The 22,953-nt window shown below is 43.9% G+C and overlaps 1 protein-coding gene across 4 annotated transcripts in view; it reads right to left on the bottom strand.

Moving 5' to 3' along the window:
- rptor (regulatory associated protein of MTOR, complex 1) overlaps positions 1 to 22,953 on the bottom strand; it is a 209,372-nt gene that overhangs the window by 36,401 nt on the left and 150,018 nt on the right. For all 4 annotated transcript variants that reach the window (XM_086296973.1, XM_086296970.1, XM_086296971.1 and 1 more), the window contains 5 exons: positions 21,316 to 21,507; positions 16,878 to 17,018; positions 15,993 to 16,113; positions 15,165 to 15,305; positions 7,518 to 7,673 (listed from right to left, as the gene is read on the bottom strand). In XM_086296973.1, the coding sequence (XP_086153099.1) occupies positions 7,518 to 7,673; positions 15,165 to 15,305; positions 15,993 to 16,113; positions 16,878 to 17,018; positions 21,316 to 21,507 (751 nt within the window). The remainder of the gene's footprint in view (positions 1 to 7,517; positions 7,674 to 15,164; positions 15,306 to 15,992; positions 16,114 to 16,877; positions 17,019 to 21,315; positions 21,508 to 22,953) is intronic.

Genomic DNA, 22,953 nt, shown 5'->3' with positions numbered 1-22,953 from the left:
ACGAGAAAATTCAGCTTGGAAGCAAAGTTTTAAACAACGGACACAAATCACACACATTGAGAAAATTAACACACGTACAAAACACCCACAAACTCATACTGTACACCTCACTCTGATGTAGATCTTATAATTCACTTCATGTTCATTACAAGAAGAGCTAAGTGCTCATCTCATTAGCTTCATGCTACCCTCTCCGGTCATTTACCTCTCCTGCAGTTATAGGTTTTTTTGGCTGGCAGAGGGAAACGGACCTCTGGTGTAAGCTAATGTACACAATTAATCAACGCACAACACACACGCGCAACAAACAGCTGGCTCTCCGCATCCACCGGAGCTCCACTGCCGAGAACTGTTGCTGTTATCATGAATACAAATGAACAAACATTTCCTGTTGTCAAGGTGTTTTTGTTCACTCGTCATTATTCTTTTCTTCTGCATCGACTTTGCAGCGAATGTGACAATTTGCTGATTTTCTCTGAAGCTTGTTTGTTGTTCTTTGAACTTTCTCCTCCTTCTGTCATTTTCACAAGAGTTTCTTGCTGACAACAGTTTGTTTGGAGGCACCACCAGCCTGTTGTGTCTCTTTGTGTTAGAATGAACTCTTTTTCTTATTCAAACTCACCCTAGATTGTGAGCCTTTACTTGCTCCTGCATGTTTTCCTTACTTAGCCCTCTTCCTGCTGCAGCCCCTTTTCTACTCTAGCTCCATCTAAAAGTCCTTCAGTCCGTCAGCTTCAATCTGCCGTCTTTCTCAGTGTCAGGCACCGGGACACTTGGCAGTCCCCAGCTGTTGCAGTTTCTCATTTTGAATTGATTATTCCCTCCTTCTTCTCAGATCTCTCCGACTATGAAGGCAGCCGTGCAAATTTGACCTCTAAGGATGACCGCTGTCACGCTCTACCCTGCCCAAATCTCCACTTTTCTAAAAATCCAGGATTTATAAACCCTGAGAGGTAACGAGAACGACTGAAGTCTGGACCCACTAACTGAGACTCCCTGCCAGAAAGTGCTTCAAACAAGGGAGACAAAAAGGGCAACCGCTCCCCCCAAAAATGGAGGAAGACAGAAGGCAGCAACTAGGGGATGGATGCAATATGAAAGATGTGGTGTCGGCGCAGCGAATCCCAAACAGAGTGCAGAAGGAGGGAAAAAGAGAACAGAGATGGATCATACATTTCAGAAGCCTCTGTGCTCTGACATATGACAGAGAGTGATCAAAAAGGCAAGATATAAAGAGAGAAGACAAAGAATAAGTAAGAAAAAAAAGCATCCTGAACAAGGACGGAGAGATGAAGTGACGGAGAGAGCAAGAGTGACTGCGGGAGGAAGAGAGCGAGGGAGTTAAAGAGGTGATTAGACTGCAGCCTGAGGGCCAGGATATGATTAGCGACAGCTAGCCAGCGTGCTAGCTGCTGCAGTAAACAGCCACTTGATAAATGTGAAATAGGGTTCCTCTCCCATTTAACTGCTGCGCACAAATTACCAGTGCACCATCCCTACACAGTCCACATGAAAGAACGTGACGGTGAATATCATTCACTGGCTGAGCGCTGCAGCACAGCCGTGTCCTGACGTGACACTCGTGTCGTCCCAAGTCTTGTGCAGAGAGAAACGGATGTACAGTAGTAAAGATGTTAACCGCTGGCTAAATGAACCACTGCATCATTTTTTTATAGCCTCCACCAATTCTTGCAGATGACATAAATCACTTTTAACACTGCATATCATTTTTTGGGAGATTTAAACGGCTGAAACATAAAAAGTACATCAGAATGTCTGAAAGCAGTGAAGGACCTCGTGTGTGTAAAATATATTTTTAATATATTTCGAGCGAGAGGTAAGCAGTGTAAGCAGCCCCAAATCATACCTGCGGTGCTCTTTAAATGTGAGACTGCCTCAAACACACTGACAAAAGTGAATTTAAGCTTCTGATGTAACAAATTTGAAAGTTGGCCCAGGCAGACTAAAAGTCTGCATTAGTCATGGCCTACCTTAGATGCACAGCTTCACAGCTTTAGTCTGGAATGAAAATATCAGCGCGGTTCACAGACTGTGAACCTTACTGACTTTTGTATATTAGCTTTTTTAGCACCATCACAAAGATAAAACAGTTGATGTTGTCTTTGTCAGCTGCTAGATGGATGGACGTGGTGCAGCTATTAAGGGTCGTTAGAGGGCGAATGGCTGTAACGGCTGAAATAAATACTGCATCCAAAAGGAAGTAACCTTTGTGGACAGAACTTAACCACGGAAAGGGCTTTGTCCACCTTCGTGGTTACAAGATCAGTTTTTTGCAGATGATGTGGGCTGCTGCCCTCTAGGTGACCTTTCACCATGAGGTTTGGATGAAAGCTGAGCAATTCTAAATTTGAAACCTGCTTTGAATTGGGGATTAAATGTTGCATATGGTGGAGTTAAAGCACCTCAGGGCGCAGTTCAGAGTGGAGGAGGTGGTTGACAAGTGGACTGCTGTACCAGTCTGTTGTGTTGCAGCTTATCAATCTAAGCTCACCCTGTAAACAAGAGGCAGACACGACAATCCTCAACAGTGCGTCTGGGTTTGTGTTTAGAGGTGAGGTTAAATGCTAAGTCAGACAAGGGGAGCTCAGAGCAGAGCTGCAGATTTTATGCATGGACAGGATGGCTCCAAGGTGAGGTGTCTTAGAAACGTCCACCTGAGAGAAGACCTCTGAACAGACCCGTGTGGCCTGCCTGGGAGTGCCTCAGTATTCCTGGAGAAGGGAGGGAGGCGGTAGCAAGGACCGTACAGCTCTGCTTCAACTGTGACCCACACTCAGAGAAGCAGTACTGCATGTATGACTGCATGTATAGATGCCACAAGCTGCAAATGCGCAATATGCATCTAGTTTCAGTACTGTATCGTGTTTTATAAAGATATTTTACATAAGCCGTGTGTCGCCGTTTTCTTCAGATTACTCAACAACATTCAGCACTAAATCGAGGAACGATAAATCAGGCAGACACCTAAAAACCTTACATCCCAAAACAGTGTCCTCCAAGCACAACATCAAAGACTTTTTTATGTTACTGAAAACAAAAGATTAAAAACAATCTCTGAACCTCGGCTGAAGCCATATTAGATATTTATGCCTTACAAATGAACCTCCCAGCTTGGGGGTAATTATAATAACAAATAGTAAGTCCATCAATCAGTGCTCTGACCCTGGCCCACAGCACACTTTTATTACCCTGTTGGTTTTGTGCAGGCAGACTCCTGCAGCTGCTGCATTCAGCATTGAAATCTGTTCCAAAATGCTGGCCTATAATACACGTACCCTCTCAACATTTCTTTGTTTGCAGATAGATGAGATAAATCGGTGAATGCATGCTGCTGTTTACCACAAAGTGAGAAACAAGTTAATGCTTTTTGTTTCCAGTTGAGATGAAAAAGCAAGCCCCAAGGGTCTTATGAAAGCAACTTCAAACCAAACAAAGGATGGAAAAGAATAAGTTAAGAACAAATAAATCAGAACGGCAATTGAAGTCTCAAATGAGTTAGATAACTGAATCTAAGTGACAAAAGAAATGCAAGAGGCAAAAGCAAATCTAATTCTACACAAATCTGCACTCAGGTAAGCATTTTAGCCCTTTCTTCGTGTCCCAGAAACATCCATTCATCTTCTCTGCCCACTGTGAGAGAAGGCGTTTATACTGGCTCGCTGAGGGGAGTGTTTGGACTCTGCTCAGCTGTGCTGGGGGAACCGTTTAGTGGGTGAGACCCCAATATGTTTATTTATTTAATAACCCATTTACATGGACGGGAAGCTCACGCCAGCAGTGCACGTTGAAAAACGTTTCAATGGGCATCAAATTTTAGATTTGTCAGACTAAAGGGTAAAGAGAGCGAACACTGCCAACGTGTTTTTAATGATTTTCTTTATCAAACATTAATTTCCAAGCTTTGGTTTCCTATTGTGTCTGCGCTATTAAAAACAAAAAAACATGAAAAAACTCTGAAAATCCCACCAGAACAGCTGGAAGGCCCTGATGAATTTGACTTCAGGTTTCTGGATTAGCCGAGAAATCCCTGAAGTTTCTTTTAGAGAGCAGAAAAAAGCCAGAACAATGTGTGTCTTACAGAATAACTCAAATGTGCGTTTGAGCAGGTCTCTGTGCACATTTACACAGTTAAAATAGAGAAGACACTGGTTTGCTTTCTCCTCAGAGGACCGATATGAAAATAACTAAAACAAAGCCAACTTTTATTACAATACCTCAAACTACTTTCACGGCAACTTGAATGTATTCTTCAGAGCTCAATTTTACATTTTTGCTGTGTTAAAAGCATTAACTGAGATGTGATGGGGCAGCTGGGAGATTAAGAAAGGTTTCCAAGTTAAAATTTAACATTAAAAAAGGAAAAAAGAGGGAGAGGGAATCCTGAGTTTCACTTTCCTCTTTCTTGTGGGGGTGGAAGTGAGTTAATAGTTGTTCTGCTCACACACAAACTGCCTGTCAGGGCGCATGGCGCAGCCCGCCAATCACCTGCGAGCAGCAGTAAGTGAACAGGGGCGACTTCGGTGTGTATCAGGAAAAGCACTTTAATGTCCCAGCCCCCCGCTCCCTTCTATGGTGTCCTTTACACATCTGCAAACCTTTACACTTGCTCTATTCTTGGATTTGGAGCTTTTCCGTCTGTGGCCTTGTTTCAGGGTTACTCTACTGAGGCCTCGCACTCTTCCTCTTCCCTTCACCTTCTTCAGGTCATTTATTTCCTTCTATTTTTCTCTCACGCACAGCCCCCTGAGGATTGCTGCTCACGTGATGGAAAATATTGCAACACTGTCCCTGCTGCTGACTGCATCATCCAGCAGGGTTACAGCTGCATTAGTCATGCTAATGAATGTCTCCAGATACAGCCGACACACAGTTAGCAAAGCTTATATACAATGAAATAATAAATAAAACAATGATTTTCTACATGCCCTTTGTCTCCGGTTCTGTTCATAATTTTTATGGACAGGATTTCTAGGCGCAGCCAAGTGGCGGAGGGCTTTCGCTTTGGTGGCCTCAGAATCTCATCTCTGCTTTTCGCGGATGATGTGGTTCTGTTGGCTTCATTGGGTGAGGGCCTCCAGCTCACACTGGAACGGTTCGCAGCCGAGTGTGAAGCAGCGGGAATGAGGATCAGCACCTCCAAATCTGAGGCCATGGTTCTCAGCCACAAAAAGGTGGAGTGCCCACTCCGGGTCGGGGATGAGTTCCTGCTCCAAGTGGAGGAGTTCAAGTATCTCGGGGTCTTGTTCGCGAGTGATGGGAGAAGGGAGCCGGAGATCGACAGACGGATTGGGGCTGCAGCTGCAGTAATGCGGACGCTGCACCGGTCCGTCGTGGTGAAGAGGGAGCTGAGTGTAAAAGCGAAGCTCTCAATTTACCGGTCGATCTACGTCCCTACCCTCACCTATGGCCACGAGCTGTGGGTAGTGACCGAAAGAACGAGATCGCGGATACAAGCGGCAGAAATGAGCTTCCTCCGAAGGGTGGCTGGCCTCTCCCTTAGAGATAGGGTGAGAAGTTCGGCCATCCGGGAGGGGCTCAGAGTAGAGCCGCTGCTGCTCCACATCGAAAGGAGCCAGCTGAGGTGGTTCGGACATCTGACAAGGATGCCTCCTGGGTGAGGTGTTCCAGGCATGTCCCACCGGGAGGAGGCCCCGGGGCAGACCCAGGACACGCTGGAGAGATTATATCTCTCGGCTGGCCTGGGAACGCCTTGGTGTTCCCCCGGATAAGCTGGAGGAGGTGGCTGGGGAGAGGGAGGTCTGGGCCTCTTTGCTTAGGCTGCTGCCCCAGCGACCTGGCCCCGGATAAAGCGGATGAAGATGGATGGATGATTTTCCAAACAAGATGCTCATTTTCAAAACCAACAGCCCATCTCAAAGAAGACTACTGGCTTAAAGGTAAACTAATTTGCTTTGAGACATCATAATAGAGCTCTATAAACTTAAAACAACCCATCTGAATGTTAAATGATTGTGAAATTGATATAGGTTAGCATGCTACTGTTGCATGTTGTTCCTCCACCTGTATCTACTGACTATTTCTTTGCTAGCAATAGAACAGATTGCGTATTAAGCGAGCTGACACCACACCGTCAGCTTACATGTTATTAGCTATTAGTTGCTTTGCCTGTGAATATAGCTGTTAGTGGTCGGTGCTCTTATCAAGATATTAAATAAATCTGGGTTTAGAATAGTGCATAGCTGCTGTTATATAATGTTTGTTTACCTTGTGCATGCTGCTTCTTAAATCATCTGTGGTTTTGTAAATGCAAGTGTTGCTAAAGACGGTTATTGTGGCAGATGAGGTTTTGACTTCGATAGTAAATGACAGTATGCATGTGTGTGTCTAGCCTATATTTTCTGCATGTTTTATACCAAAATCTTTAAAAAAAAACAAAAAAAACAAACCTACATTTCATAGTTTGAAAAACGCTTTTTGCTCTCTTCAAAAAAAAAAAAAAAAAAAAAATTCTCTTCGAGACACAGGACTTTTCGCAGCGGTGTTTCCTGGTTGAAGAATCACTGCTACTGAGCTGAACAGTTTCCTTTTACATCATATGACTGGGCTGCAGCAGGACAGTCCCCTGATAGAGAAAGAGCGAGCTCTGGGTCTTACTGGTGCCCGAGGCAGTGGCTTGAATTGATATGGCTTGGGACCACCATGGTCCTCCACCACATTAATGTCTGCTTCAAGGGATCCTGGAGGGGAAAAGTCATCAACTTCAAAAGAGCCCCCGGGGTCAGAGCTGCCCGGTGCTTCTGTGTCGCTCTCCATTCTTCTCTGGCCTGAGGATCAGTGAGTAACACCTGCCTCACACATCTCACGTCCTCAGTGCCTCCTCAGGGTCGTTCTCTACCCTTGCACACTTTAAGTATTTTTCAACGAAGGGCCAGCTCTGTTCTAGGATGCCCTCTGGACCCAGTGGAGGTGGTGAGTGACAGGAGAACGGCGGCTAAGCTGTCATCCCTGATGGACAACATCTCCCACCCCATGCAGCAGACTGTGACAGCACTGAGCAGCTCCTTCAGTGGGAGACTCCGGCACCCATGGTGTGGGACGGAGAGATTTCGCAGGTCTTTCCTCCCCACTGCTGTCAGACTCCATAATAAAGACTTTAACTGATCAAGCACACACATCCATACATATGCAATAATACTAAGTGCAATAATCCTTTCTGTCATCGTTGTATTTTTACTCAGTTGTATATAGTATTTGTATTTGTATTCTATTTTTATCTTATTGTATATTTATTTTATTTTATTCTACTGTATATAGTATTTTATTTTATTCTATTCTGTACAGTTGTGTACTGTATTTATTCTTATTGTATTCTAATTTTTGCCTCATAACTTTTGCACTGTCCACTTCCTGCTGTGACAAAACAAATTTCCCACGTGTGGGACTAATAAAGGTTATCTTATCTTATCTTATCTTATCTTAACATTTACTTGTAGGAAACCACAGACAGAACTCGGGTAGTACTGGACATTGGTTACCTATGAGGGAGTTCAGAGAAGAATACGAGGACACCCGTCGCATTTTGTCGATGGTTTCAAAAGAGAGGATGTACTCGTCGTTGTCAGGACTCCCCAGGGTGCTGCTGGCACTGCTGCTGGTGCTCAAGTTACCAGGAGAGAAGGCTGCTGGTCCACCTGGATAGAGGACAGCAATAAGTTATGAGCATTACAAACGTAATCAGTTGAAAAGGAAGCTGATTAGCTGCTGTAAATATGCCATTATGTACATTGAAAAAAAAGAAAACAAAACTGAACAGTCTAATCAACAGCCAATCAAGTGTGAAATGTGTAAACTTGGAGGCCAACGACAGAAGTCATAACTTCATTTCAGACGTCAGATCCACTTGTTTCCTGCTGTAACTACCATAAACACCGCTCATTACTCTGACTCACACAACTCCAACTCCCATGCATCGGCCAAACAAACTGCAGGCTGAAATGTGGAAATGGAGATTGGTGGAGAATGGAAATACGTTCTGCTCGGTGCTTATTGATGATAAACACCCCTGTGCATTGGAATAAGCACTGAGAATGTGAATTAGAAATGGTGTGAGCAGTAGGTTAGGCACTTCACCAAGTGCCAGTGATTTAGCACCACTCAGGGCTTAGTCATTGCTCAGCCTGGCAGTGGTAGACAGAGGGAGGGCAGTTAGCTTTGGCTGTCTGAATCACTGAACACAAACAGGAGGTCACAAGCTCACTAAGGACAGTGAGTTGTGCTTGAAAAGCCCTGGACCCTCGTGTTAGATTTACGTGGCTACGGCTTAAATTATTCCATGAATATTTTGATTAGCATTAGGTTTTTTATTGTTTTTACTCACACTTTAACTTCCCTTTTTTAAATATGAATAAGAAGAAAAGTTCACAAAAGGTTTTCTGAAGCGGACAAAGCTTTTCCTTGAAGTTACGGCTGTTTGAGAAGCAGAAAATAAGCGTGACGGGTTGAAAGACTCAATTTCAGTCCGTACAGCTTTTCCTCTGTTTTGTGGTTGTCACGCTGACCACCAGGAAGGACAGAAATGGACAACGCAAGGACCAACTGACCAAATTACCCTGAATCACACCAGCGGCAGACCAAAAAAACAAAAACAAACACAAAGCAAACCCAAAAACAAACAAAAAAGTTAAAAATTTGAGTCCTAAAAATGATTTTTGTACTGGGGATTAGTAAAGATAGAATACCTGCCAAACAAGTAACATGAAGAAAACTCTGTGAGCTGGCCAAATGTCAGCAAACCCTTCTTGTTAACAGGGAGGATTCACACGTACTCGAGTCGTGCTTTGATGCTGAGGTGATCTGCTCACAAGCAAATCAAACTGCATTCATTTAAATGCTCCAGATTTGCCAAAAAATATATCAAGTAAAACATATGACAATATTCAGAGTGAGCTGGTTGCTTGTGCAGCTTGTCATTCAACATCAAAAGAGATGTGAATAATCACCCTGTTAAAAACAAAGGCAGCTGGTCTGGCTCATGCTGACTGATAACTGAAGCTCTGTTAGTTTGTTTTGTCAATGATTGGCTGCAAAGATCCCCTCCCCGGTCACCCAGCGTCATACAGTGCAGTATGCCTTTGGTTTAAAGTTCAGCACCATGGACAGCTCCACATTTCCACTGGTGATTAGGCCGCTCAGGATTCAGATGCTCTGAACCCTCGATTTCCTTAACACGGTTATCTCAGTCATCTATTTATTGTCGCTGGCTCTGAGGGAAGGTGGCCTTAAAGACAGACGATGACCTGAGGAGCAGCACCAATCCCGCCCAATATAAGATAAATAAGGATTACGATCCAAGATGGCGCCGCGTATGGATGCCCTGGTGCTTCAGTGCGTTACTTCTGTCTTGTTTTTGTGCATAACTTCTGTGTCTGGGCACTCCTCTGGATATTCTTACACCAGAGAAGAGCTTCTTAACCACAGGACTACAACACCTGTGGATTTACTTCCAATATTTGTCGCATCCGCGGCAGATTTACTGCAGACTCTGATCAGGAAAGTGAGACGCTGAAAGAGAGGTAAGCGAGCCGGCGCACTCGTGCGTCTGAGGAGACGTGGACTGCGAACTGCTCTTCCTGGGATCTTCCTTTCCAATGTACGATCACTCAGGAATAAGACAGACGAACTGGCCCTGATGAGAAGCATGAACAGAGACTTTGCCTCCTCCTGTGTGTTATGTTTTACGGAGACGTGGCTCTGTGAGGACATCCCGGACAGCGCGCTCAAGCTGGAGGGCTTTCATCTGCTGCGCGCTGACCGGCAGGCCTCTCTCTCTGGTAAGACCAAAGGTGGAGGTGTCTGCTTCTACATTAATAGTGGCTGGTGCACAGATGTAACAGTGATTGCTCAGCACTGCTCTTCCTCTCTGGAATACCTTTTCATTCACTGCAAACCGTTTTATTCTCCGCGGGAGTTTGCTTCATTCATCCTGGCCGCTGTTTACATCCCGCCAGATGCGGATGCGCAGGCAGCTCAGTGCGCACTCGCGGAGCAGATACTGCACATGGAGCGGACATTCCCGGACTCTCTCATCATTGCTCTTGGGGACTTTAACAAAGCCAATCTGAGCCATGAGCTTCCCAAATACAAGCAGTATATTAAATGCCCGACCAGAGAGGAGAGGACATTAGACCACTGTTACAGCACGATCAGCGGGGCCTATCGTGCGGTGCCCCGCGCTTCACTCGGACTTTCTGACCACGTCATGATCCACCTAATCCCCGCGTACAGACAGAGGCTGAAGCTCTCCAAACCTGTCGTGAGGACCAAAAAACTGTGGAGCAACGAGGCTGTGGAGGAGCTTCGCACGTGTTTGGAGTCTACAGACTGGGACACAATGAAGGCTGCTTCTAACAGCTTGGACGAGTTTACGGACACTGTCACCTCCTATATCCACTTCTGTGAGGACAGCATTGTGCCATCACGCACCAGGGTGAGTTATAACAATGACAAACCCTGGTTTACTCCTAAACTCAAAAAGCTGTGGCTGGAAAAGAGAAAGGCGTTCAGAAGCGGAGACAGGGACTGCTACAGAGAGGCCAAGTACAGGTTCACTAAAGAAGTGGACGTTGCTAAACATCAGCACTCTGAGAAGATGCAGCAGCAGATCTCAGAGAATGACTCGGCCTCTGTGTGGAAAGGTTTTAGGAATATCACCAACTACAAGCCTAAAACCCCCCACTCCACTGACGACTTGCTCTTGGCCAACACCCTCAACGACTTCTACTGCCGTTTTGACGAGCCATCAGGCAGCCTTCACACCTCCAACGGCCCCAACAATAGAGACACTTTGGACACTCATTCCCCCACCTCTCCCCCCTCCATAGAGCCATCACCACCTTCAAACACTTCACCTACAACACCCCCCTCCTCACCCCACACAAAGGAGGATTTCACACCACCTCCTCCCACCACAACTCTTCATATTCATGAAGCAGATGTGAGGAAGCAGTTTAAGAGTCTGAATGCTCAAAAGCTCCCGGCCCAGACGGTGTGTCTCCTGCCACCCTCAGACACTGTGCAAACGAGCTGGCCCCAGTGTTTTCTGGCATTTTCAACTCCTCACTGCAGGCATGTCATGTGCCTGCCTGCTTCAAGTCCTCTACCATAATCCCTGTCCCCAAGAAACCTAGGATCACTGGACTAAATGACTACAGACCCGTGGCTCTGACATCTGTGGTCATGAAGTCATTTGAGCGCCTGGTTCCCTCCTATCTCAAGACCCTCACGGCCCCCCTCCTGGACCCCCTGCAGTTTGCATACAGAGCCAACAGGTCTGTAGACGACGCCATCAACATGGCCCTACACTTCATCCTGCAGCATCTGGACTCCCCAGGAACCTACACCAGGATCCTGTTTGTGGACTTCAGCTCTGCCTTCAACACCATCCTTCCAGACCATCTCCGAGGCAAGCTTTCCCAGATGAATGTGCCTGATCCCATCTGCCGGTGGATCACTGACTTCCTGACGGACAGGAAGCAGCATGTGAGGCTGGGAAAGAATGTCTCGGACTCCCGGACCATCAGCACCGGCTCCCCTCAGGGCTGTGTTCTTTCTCCTCTGCTCTTCTCCCTGTACACCAACTGCTGCACCTCCACCCACCAGTCTGTCAAGCTAATCAAGTTTGCAGATGACACCACCGTTATCGGACTCATCTCGGACGGGGATGAGTCTGCCTACAGGAGGGAGGTTGAACGTCTGGTGTCCTGGTGCAGCCACAACAACCTGGTGCTGAATGCCCAGAAGACAGTGGAGATTATTGTGGACTTCAGGAAGCACACAACTCCACTCCCCCCCATCATCCTGACTGACACCCCCATCACCTCTGTGGACTCGTTCCGCTTCCTGGGTACCACCATCACCCAGGACCTGAAGTGGGAGCCCACCATCACCTCCGTCATCAAGAAAGCCCAGCAGAGGATGTACTTCCTGAGGCAGCTGAAGAAATTCAACCTGCCAACACGGACGATGATGCAATTCTACACCGCAATCATCGAGTCCATCCTCACCTCCTCCATCACCGTGTGGTACGCTGGAGCCACTATCAGGGACAAACAGAGACTGCAGCGTGTTGTGCGCTCTGCTGAGAAGGTGATTGGCTGCAGACTCCCATCTCTGCAGGACCTGTACACCTCCAGGACACTGGGGCGTGCAGCTCGGATCTCAGCTGACCCTTCTCACCCTGGACACAGTCTGTTTGACCTGCTCCCCTCAGGCAGGAGGCTCCGGTCCATTCGCACCAGAACCTCTCGCCATAAGAACAGTTTCTTCCCCTCTGCTGTTGGACACATGAACAATAACCATATGACTTTACCCGCCACTAACACATGACCCTACGCTGTGTTCACTGCATCATTCCATGTTTGGCACTGATCACCACCTGCACTCATGTATATATCTATCTACTTACAGGGCTCTAGAGTGCGACCAATTTGGTCGCAAATGCGACCAAATTTCTCCATGGTGCGACTAATAAAAAATACTTGGTTGCACTGGTGCGACCAAGTAAAAAAAATACTTGGTCGCACCGGTGCAACCAAGTATTTTCTCGGAAAAAAAGTTTCAGCAACCCTGAAAGTCTCCGTGTGTTCAACAACAGGCACACATTATGCCCATGTCGTGTTCTAAACCAATCAGAGATACTCAGAGGCGGGGACCTCTGTGATTGGCCGTGGTCCAGATATTCCTGCAGACCTACTTGTGTTTACGTTTGAAAGTGCGGGCAGATAGAGAAGGGTGAGTAGCCCAGGTCAGAAGTGTATGAAGTTGGTATTGAGAAAATATGAAAAGAACAATTGATAACTTTTTCGTTAAGTTAAGGCCTGATCAGTCCAAAATTCTGAGCCAGCGCTCTGACACGGAGCCATCAACCTCTCCGTTTTTGTCAAACACTGGTCCGGAGACGGCATCAGAAAATGAGCCACATACGATCGACTCCCAGCCGGAGTCCACTGAAAGTAATCGAGTGGCTTGACCAGTTTCCCTGGCTAAGATACAGCCAAGCTGACAATATGATGCACTGCATTTATTGTCGCGAGTGTGGAAAGACCATGGCCGGCAACACAGCATTTGTCACTGGTGCTAATACGTTTCGAATTGAAACGCTGAAAAAGCATACAGCATCGAGAAGACACATTATATGCCGCGATAAATGCTCTGCCAAAATGTCCCCGCTCCTCACTACCTTTCAGCGGCAGGCAGGAGTAAACGGGTCATCGGAGGAGGCCGAGATGATCATTAAGTTTAACATCGCCTACAATATTGCAAAAGAAGAAGTTCCGTTTACTAAGTTCAAGTCAGAAATAACTCTTCACAGGAAAAATGGCTTGGACATAAACCCCACATACAGCAATGATGTTGCGTGCGCCCAGTTTATAGGCGTAATCGCTGACACACTGAAAAAAAAGACGTCAGTGGAAATTGCGAACAGTACATACATGGCCTTCCTGATCGATGGAGACACAGACATCGCCACAAAAGAATGTGTCATTGTGTACGCTCGTATCTTGCAAAAAGGAAGACCAGCGAATATACTGATTGGACACATTGAGGTCCAGCATGCCCATGCCCAAGGTAAGCCATGTCATGTCACGTAGCCTATGTATATGATTAATAATATTACGTCGTGTTACTGAATTAACCATATCTAGCATGTTCTTATCATTGAAAATTAAACATAGCAATAATACATGAATATAGAAACTCAAACTGAAAAAGACTGCATTGTAAACTCTTGATCTGATAAGTAAATGGTATTTTTTTTTAATTTGTTTAGGAATTTATGCTGCCTCAAAGAAAGCATTTGCTGCTCTTGGGGACCAGTGCAGTAACTGGTTGGATAAAATCATTGCTATGGGGGCTGATGGAGCTGCTGTTAATTTGGGCAGCAAAGGGGGTGTCAAGTTAATCATTTTGAAAGGTTGTTAGTTAATCATTTACAAATAAAAAAAAACGTGAACATGTAAAACTGCGGTGTTAAGTAATGCAGTTTAAAAATTTGGGTACGCCTAACTTTTGTGCTTGTACGCCTAAATTTTGTGCTGGTGCGCCTAAATTTTATTTTTAGGCGCATCACTGCAACCATGGCAAAAAGTTAGTCTAGAGCCCTGACTTAGCACTTTTAATTCTTATTCTTATTTTTATTTTCATGTCTATTTAAGCGTAATTTATGACAGTATGTTTGCACTGAAGCACCGCAGCAATTTCCTAATGTTGTAAACCTGCTCAACATTTGGCAATAAAAACCCTTTCTGATTCTTTCTGATTCTGATTACTCTGAACTCTGAATCATGCAAAGCTGCTCAGGCAGAGTAGCATATAAAATGTGGACTTGAATAAGAGCCTAAAGGAGGTAAGAGGATATAGAAAAAATACTTTTACTTTAAAGTAAAAATTAAAAGAAAATGGAGAGGCGAAGCTGAAGACTAAGATGAAAATTATAACATTTATAGGTGAAAAACTCTCAATAATCATCGGCCAGTGCAAAGGTGAAGCAGCAACAATTAAAAAATTTCATTTAGCTGGATTTGACAAGTTTAGTCTCTCTTGGTAACTTTGATGCAGTTTGACTCACTAGGTTGGCGTGCCCTCCACAGCAGAGTGTTAGCATGAAGAAGTGTTTTTGGATAGGGATTTCTCTGGGAAAGGGCCAAGGTCCACCTCTGAATAGCAAACATACACTTACACAACAAAATACTGCAGGCGTACTAAATATTCTCTGGGTGTTACGCTTATGCCTAACATGACACACGAGTGTCGAGTTAAGCATCGTGACAAAGATGATGTGAAAATGTTTTTTTACACGTGAGAGCCGGGTTCGAATCAACAAGCTGAAGAACTCTGCCTGTTTGGAAACCTGGTCACGACCTCTCTGGTGGTTGTGAAACCTCTTATTAATGCACACTGAGTCACACTCAGGAATAACAAAATGCAGAAGTTAGCCTGAAGAATAACATCCAGAATCCGCAGCTGATGTAGAATGTGATATTTCTCTTTCCTTGAAATAGTTCAATTTAATAAGCTCTATAAGTCTATGTCTTAATGCAACCCTCCTAAAAATCATTCTTAAACTCGACTTTGTCTACTTCACACACATTAATTTGCCAGCACTCCCTGTCGCTCGGTCTTACCCTCTTCATTGAGGTTGAGGTTTTGCAGACTTTTGTTCAGGTTGCGGGCAGTGGTAGCAGTTCGGATGTTGGTGTAGGAGTTGACTGATCGTAAGCGAGGGATGGCCGGGCTGTCCCTCACTGGAGTCAGGTTACCAGGCTCTGAGCATGAAATGCAGAAAAGCACATTAATCAGATCACAGATTATCCCAAACAGCTCAAAATGATTAGGTTTCCCAGTCTGACCCAACTCAATCATTGTGGGAACTTCATAACCTAAAATAACAACTTAAAAAACTGTTTAAGTGGTTTCGCGTTTCTGACTAAGAACCTTTGAGAATTTTGACTCAAGTCCAAATCTAATTTCTCAGTAAACAGCTGTACACATGTTTGCCATGTACGCGACAACAGTTCTGCCTTAAGATAAGAAAAAAAAAAAATAGTGATTTGCCATTTCACCTTCTCTTCGTCCTAAATCGAGCCATAAAAAATGGAAACAAGAAATTCAAATTGACTCTACATAAACTCACTCATCCCAGTCGACCCACTCTCCCTGCACACACCTGCATACAGGAGAGGTATGACTTCAGCTTTCAATCCTCTGACCGCTGCTAAATTTGATCTCTTACCACTGATACATAAATATCCTGTAAATTAAGCCCGATCTGTATCACAGGAAACATCAACCTTATTCAAATGATTATAAAAAAGTCATATTCTGGGTCAAGGGTCATTCAGATAATAACACAATGAAAATCTCAAACTAGGTTTTGGCCTACGCGTGTACAAATCCCACATGCTTAAAATCTGACACAGTGACTCTGATTAAAGGAACTGCTGATCACATACCCGCGGTGTTGGCCGGTGACGGCACGGAGTAGTTCTTCTCTTCCTCAATAAACTGGAGGGCAACAGTACAGAAGTTGCTCTCATATTGGACGACCAGGTGACTGAGTGCTACCACCAGCTCCTGCCAAATGCATATGCAAAAAAGACAGCATCAACCATGATGATCGTTCCGTTTGTTTTAGGTGTAAGGTAACAAAGGAGCTAAGTCCTCTAATTCAGATGTTTTTATTGGTTTATTTTTGGATCTTTTACCTGCCACAAAACAAAAAGCAAACGCTACAATCTTCTCTTGCTGTCTTTTCTCAAGACACATTTGTTAGCAACTCTTAAACAAACAGACTTTTTGGGTTTTTGTCTGGTTATCTTGAAATATGAAATGTTGTTTAAAAAAATTAAAATTTCTAGTTTCACAAGTAACAAAGAGCAGCCAAGTGCAGGAACTTATCAATACCCAGCAGGCCACACACAGGCCGTGGATTATTTCATGGAATTAAATCATCTCAAATGCACCAGTACTTGTGATCTTAGTAGAAGTGTAGTTTAGGGCAGGGATAGCTCAGTAGGTAGAGTGGTGGCCCCATGATCGGAAGGTCGGGGGTTCGATTCCCCTGAACAGCTACCCTGAGGTACCCCTGAGCAAGGTACCGTCCCTACACACTGCTCCCCGGGCGCCCAGTGGCTGCCCACTGCTTCACTGAGTGAATGGGTTAAATGCAGAGAGGGATTTTCCCCATGGGGACCAATAAAGTACACTTTCTTTCGTCTTTCTAGGCCTAGTTTTATGTCCTTCTGCTGTTTTTGCACATTTTTTTAAATTCCCAATTTCTACATTTATCAGTTTGCAACTATATTTTATGCAAGTGTCTGTCTGCGTGCTGTAGCAACCTTTCGGACCACAGGGCTGCCATCGTTGATGAGCTGGGCCAGCATCATGGCCACGTTGTGGTCGATGGTGGTGGAGTGGTCCGTCCTCTCAGCAGAGTTCCCCACAAACGTCCCCAAAGCAAAGACAGCTGCACACCTCACCTGCAACAGCACAACCCACACAACACCTTAAGCTTTCTCTCCTCCTCGTTCAGTAATGATGTTAAAAGTTAAAAGCTGGCTTCGCTGTGGTTTAGTCTCCACAGTAAACGCTGCAGCTCTAGCTTTCTATTTATTTTTACCTGACAGTGATTTTGGGGTTCGGCCGTTTACCCCGAAAACCAAATATTTCCTCAGCAAACTGATACAAAAATATTTTAATGTCTTGTGGAACCAGTGGGGAAGAGTTTTAGAGGTAATTATAGTTCAATATTCTCTCACTGCACCAGTATGAAATTCAGAGATGCTGGATGCTTCGCTGACCTGTATCACTAACTCATTACTTTTTCTACGCTGCCTCATTGGATTTTTAATCTAAACCTGCTTTGCCCAAAAGGAATTTCCCATCAGGGATCGGATTCACAAACCAAACCTTATTACCACACAAGAATGAATATTTGGTTAGCTTATTTGGAGGCGATTAGATTTCAGGACACAGCTGCAGTGATGCTAAAATAAACAGATGTTACTTTGTTGCAGTTTGCTCCAATTAAAGAGGTTCAGCTCAAACAGTTCAGATGAACATTTCATAATTCACTTCAGCAAGAGCTGATTAAAATCAGAAAATCCAAGGTAATCTTTAAGACAATAGTTACAGGAAAATGCAACATGTCATATACACTCACTAGACAATTTGCCTTCAGGACCGTCTTAGCACAGATTCAATGAGGTTATGAAAACATTTCTCAGGGATTTTGTCCACAACGACTTGATAGCATCACATGGCTAAAAAATACACAGTGAGAATCTCCCGCTCCACCACATGCCAAAGTTGTGTTACCGGATCGAGATCAAGTGAATGTAGAGGACATATGAGTGCAGTGAACTCACTGTTATGGTGAGTCAATCTCAGCAGCTCAGCAGTGTCTGAAACACTAAGACCAGCCCGTCCGATACCAGCAATCATGCCACATTCAAAGTTACTTAAATCACATTTCTTTCACATTCTGACGCTCACTTCAAACTTCAGCAGATCGTCTTCACTGTGCCTAATGCCTAAATCCATTTAGTTTCCGCCAAGTGACAGGCTGACTAAATATTTGGGTTAGCAAGCATTTCAAATGGTGTACTTAACAAAGTGAAAGGTGAGTATAGGTTATATAAGAGTTGTTGGATGTTGTCAGAAACGGAACATAAAAGATCCCGACAACAATAAAAAGCAGTCTCGTCTCACAACACAAAGGAAAATAGTCACAAATTTGAATGTCGTGCATTTCAACTGGAAATATATTTTCTGTCTGCAGCACAACTTTAGTTTAGACAAAGCAGGAAAGAAAAAAAACAATTGTATTTTCCCCCAAACCACAATCTTATTCCAAACGAACACGGCTGTTTGAAATTCCAGACCCTACCTTTAATAAATGGAAAACATTGGTTTTGTGTAAATAGACACGAATCAGTACATATAGAATAGAATAGAATAGAATAGAATAGAATAGGCAGGAATAAATGGTTATGTTGGACGGGAGAGACCTGACAATCAAGCTGGAAATTTTGTGTTTAAGAACATGAATCAACAGATTTGAATTCATGGCTATTTCACAACTGTCACGAGACTGTGTTGAACAAGGAGATATGAGACATCATCCATTCATAAAAAAATAAATTAATTAAATAAAATTAAAACATGTGCTACTAAAGGGGTGCTTTCCTTTTAAAATGGTCTTAGATTAACTTGATAAACATTATTCTGAATGGAGGAGCAGGCGTAGGAGGAATGTTTTTCCTCAGCTCGAGTGAGCTCTGATTGAGGATTTTGTCTGCATATCTGTGTGTTTGTGGGTTGCAGAGCCATGTACGATTTTAGATGCCATCTCAGTTCTGTCCCCTCAGACTTTTGCTTAAACGTAATTAAACTCTTTGCACAGTCACTCACCTCTGTGCATCTTCACCTACTTCCAGAAGCCTCTGTGCATACACGGGCACGTGTTCCCATCTCTTCAGAGTTTTAAAAAAAATTGACTTTAATTCCTGAATTCATTTCCCCAGCTACAACCCAAAAATAAAAGTAGAATATTTTGTTGAATAATTTTATTTCACAGGGTCTTTTCCTCAAAAGAGAACTGCCTGCTTACGATGTGGCTGTGCAACGTGAGCAAAGCAACTATCAAAACACAAATAATGTTTGAATTTAACACAAGGAGAGCTTTAAAACGCAGTAACCTATCTGTGAATGCACAATTTCGCCACAGTTTGATCAGAATCAGTCAGTTGGAGCTTTCAGTGGGCTTGAACAAACCAACAGAACATGTGTGGGTCACAGATGCTGTCTGCAGACCTCAGTTTCAAGCCCACAGCCAAAGCAGCTGTCTGCGCTGGGAAGGACGCCGTTACTGAGCCAGGAACAGATGTTCCCCGTGTGGCTTGTGTGAACAGGGGGCACCGAGTGTCTTGGTGAACTTCAGGGCAAACTCAGACTCACTGTCCCTCTGGTCCACTCATGACCCAGTCAGACAGAAGCCAGCGTGGGCTGGTGTTAAAGATTGAGCGAGTGCACTGAGCAGGGCAGTCCCGCAGAAAACAAACATGCTTTAAACCTTTTCTAACAAACACACTGCATCCCTGAAGTTTTCTCAACTCCACCTGGAGGTGTGCAAAAACGCAAATGTCTGATTCAGTTTTTAAGCTGCTAGCTTCCTAGAACAAAGTCAAAAATAATAATGGTCCGGAGAATTCACAGCATGTGACTGGACCCACATCTGATGTGGACAAACTCCTGACACCATCGCTCATTTGTGACTCAGGAGGCACTGAAAATAAAGACATTTGGCCCAGTGTTTAGTAACATTTGTTACCACGCATCAGTCCAAACTGTGGAGAGCCAAATAAATACATTCATGGTCTGTTTGTGATTTTTCTATAATTTCATGTTTATTTTTATGACTTCTAAGAAGAGACAGATTTAAAAACACCGGCACAGTAAAACAACTGAACAGTTAAAATTACAGACTGTGGAATATCAATAAAAATGTCTTATTATAAATTTAAGACATTTGTCATCTTGGACATCGGAATATTTTTGGGAAGCTTCATGATGTAAGAGTTCAGAGAAAAATGTCTTTAAATGAAAGGAAGGGAAATCTTTTCATTTCCTGTCCACATTGTTTTCTTTCTTTATTATTTCTTACAAAAAACTTTGTTTTTGAGTTTTGTAATGGGAAGTCTGAAAAGTCTTTTCTTTTTTCCCTGACTGACCACTGATATTACATTTCAAAAGTAAAAAGCCCCAAACTCTTAAAATATTCTCTTTATTTAGCTGCACTCTAGACTATAGTTTTAGTTGAGATGCCTTTTTCTTATACAACTCTTCTAAGACTCGTCCAAATGAAAAACTCAAGCAGAAGTCAAAATATTCTGATGCATGCAGAGACCGATCTGCGTATTCTGCCACCTCGTGGTTCCGATGCTCTTGCAGTGGCAGATTGAGTATCTACAGGTGCTGCTGTGACAGCAGAGGGTCTGTTGGACTCCAGATGTTAGCCAGTGGTCACCAGCTAATGTTTGTCATACAGATTTTGTGTTTAAATGTCACCCAGAAACTGATCTACTGGAATGTCTTGTTTTTTTTCATCAGCACATTAAAAAACGACAACAACAAACGAGGCTTCTTGGGCTGAATCGTGTAATACGTATTTGCACACTGACCTTTACTGACAGCAAAAATCCCCCCAACACAAAAAACTAAATGTGAGTGAGAGCTCCTTGAGGCAGTTTGGAGGAAACACAGTTAAACAAACAGCAGCTGGTCAATCATCCTAACTGACACGAGGTTTCACTGGCTGCAGGCCATCAGTTAAACCCTGTCCAGGTTACACTGGTCCGAGCAACTAACAATATGCTTCACAATAAAGTCAGTTAATTGCGTTAATTGATCCACTCGGCACAGCCTCTGAAGAAAGGAAAACTCTTCATGTGTTGGAAAGAAGTTAAGAAATTGCTATTACTACTAACTTTCAGCACTTCCCTTGAATCCTGTGTAGGTCTCTAGCCTGCAACAACAGGTCGACAGGACTTTTACTGAAACTAGAATCAGGGCAGAAGTTTCAAGGTAACATTTCTTAGAACATGAAAATCTGTCTAAAAATCTGGTTTAATTTAAGTTGAAGAACTAAATCTGAAGGTTATGCATATTTTGGAAATTAAGCTGTGCTGCTCTTCCTTTTTCCTCAAACGAACGTCTTAATCATCTCTAAAGACTTTCTTGTATTAGACACAACGCGTGCAACACTTGACGTCTCACCTCTGGAATAGGATCTGAAAGCAGAGTGTAGAGCTTCTCGTGGGCGCTGTCGCGAACCCCACACCAACGCGCCGGGTCAAAGTTCTGCCAGATGCGTCCCAGGCAAATAGCCACCCACTGGCGGAGCAAGGGATGGGGGTCTGACAGCTGCTCCAGGCAGTTTGCTATCAGGTTGCCCTGCAGACAGGCCTCCTGGAGGGGAGAGAAGGAGCGATGCAGAATGAGCGATGAGTGCATGAGATGCACAGATGTGAAGCTTTTGGTTATAAAAGCGGGCGCACCTGCAGATGAGATTTGAGAAAGACTGACAGAACCGTGGGAGCTGAAACAACATCACTGAATTACTCTCATTTGGATTCGTCGTGAGACGCTGGACTGTGGTGGTTAACAATAACCTTCCCGCTAAATCTAATAAAATACAATATCTGCAGTCATCTCGAGCAGCGCACAGGTGTGAAGCTGGGAGAAGACTTGTAGCTCATTAGCCAGTTAATAACCACTAACCTGTAACCTCACACTGTGTGATGGACAAAAAGATGATGAGCTCTGTGGCAGCATGACTTTTTCCTTTCAACCCATTTGGGCTTTAAAAAAAATCATCTGTGAACAAAAGGTAATTGGTTACCTAGCCTGTCTGTGTGTAGTTCAAATGTTCAACAGTACAAGATAAAACTACCCAACCTACAGTGCACGTTCAAACCCTTCATCTCCACAAATGATTCATTGTTATAATACCCAGGACTCTGACGGCGTACTAGACTTTATTCTAAAGCACACGTGGAACATGGAAACGTGTCCGTCACTGTTTTTCACAGTTCAGTTTTAGCGACACTGTTTCTAAGCGTACTTTCTTCTCAACCTTGAAGCCTCGTGACTCTTTGCATCACAGTGCACGGCCTTTTTATCACGTATGATTCATTCCTACCACATCAATGACTCTTATATGTAAAAGTGGGACAATGCTCCTTAGCACTCTCAAACAAGCAGGATTATACGGTGGTACTAATTCATTAACTACCCCACTGGATCTGATCACAGTGTTACAATGTCCGGCAGTAGTAAGAACAGGAATTAAATATTTTGCTGCCTACAAATGGAATTAATTACAAAAGCCTGTGAAGTTACATTGGAAAGTTTTAAAAAGTATATTTATGAGTAGATTTATTCACATGTATAATATAGTGTTGTATAATGTATATGTGGTACTGTTAGACAGGTCTTTCTTTAAAAAGACATCCAGCACTCAGAAAGGATTTAATACTAATATTGCCACTATTATTATTATTAGTAGTAGTAGTAGTATTACATTACATGATTTTTAGATTAATTGAAGATTCTAAATTGCCATTAGCTCCAGGTGTTAGTGATTGTGGTCGCCCATCTGTCACTGTTAGTCATGTGATGGACTGGTTCCCCATCCAGGAAGCCCCACCCCTGGTGAGACCTGCAGGATCCAGCCTCACTGCAACCCTGAAACGGTGAGTGGTCACAGTAGAGTAAAAGGAGGACAGCAATCTTTTGGATCTAGGAAAAAAGTTGGTTGTTCATTTTTTTTGCTTGAATTTTTGGTCTGCATATTTTTTTGCTGCATAACTGCAAATAGCTGACCAACCAGCTGCCTGCATATGATGCGTTTAT

This window comes from Aulonocara sp. 'chitande type north' Nkhata Bay, linkage group LG6 (assembly GCF_057382095.1).
Source record: "Aulonocara sp. 'chitande type north' Nkhata Bay isolate Kocher_YH1m ecotype deep benthic linkage group LG6, A_spYH_male_GT1.1, whole genome shotgun sequence".
In the NCBI taxonomy this organism is placed as follows: domain Eukaryota; kingdom Metazoa; phylum Chordata; class Actinopteri; order Cichliformes; family Cichlidae; genus Aulonocara; species Aulonocara sp. 'chitande type north' Nkhata Bay.
Note: the sequence above shows the minus strand (reverse complement) of the source record. Positions and strands in the feature narration are given on the sequence as shown.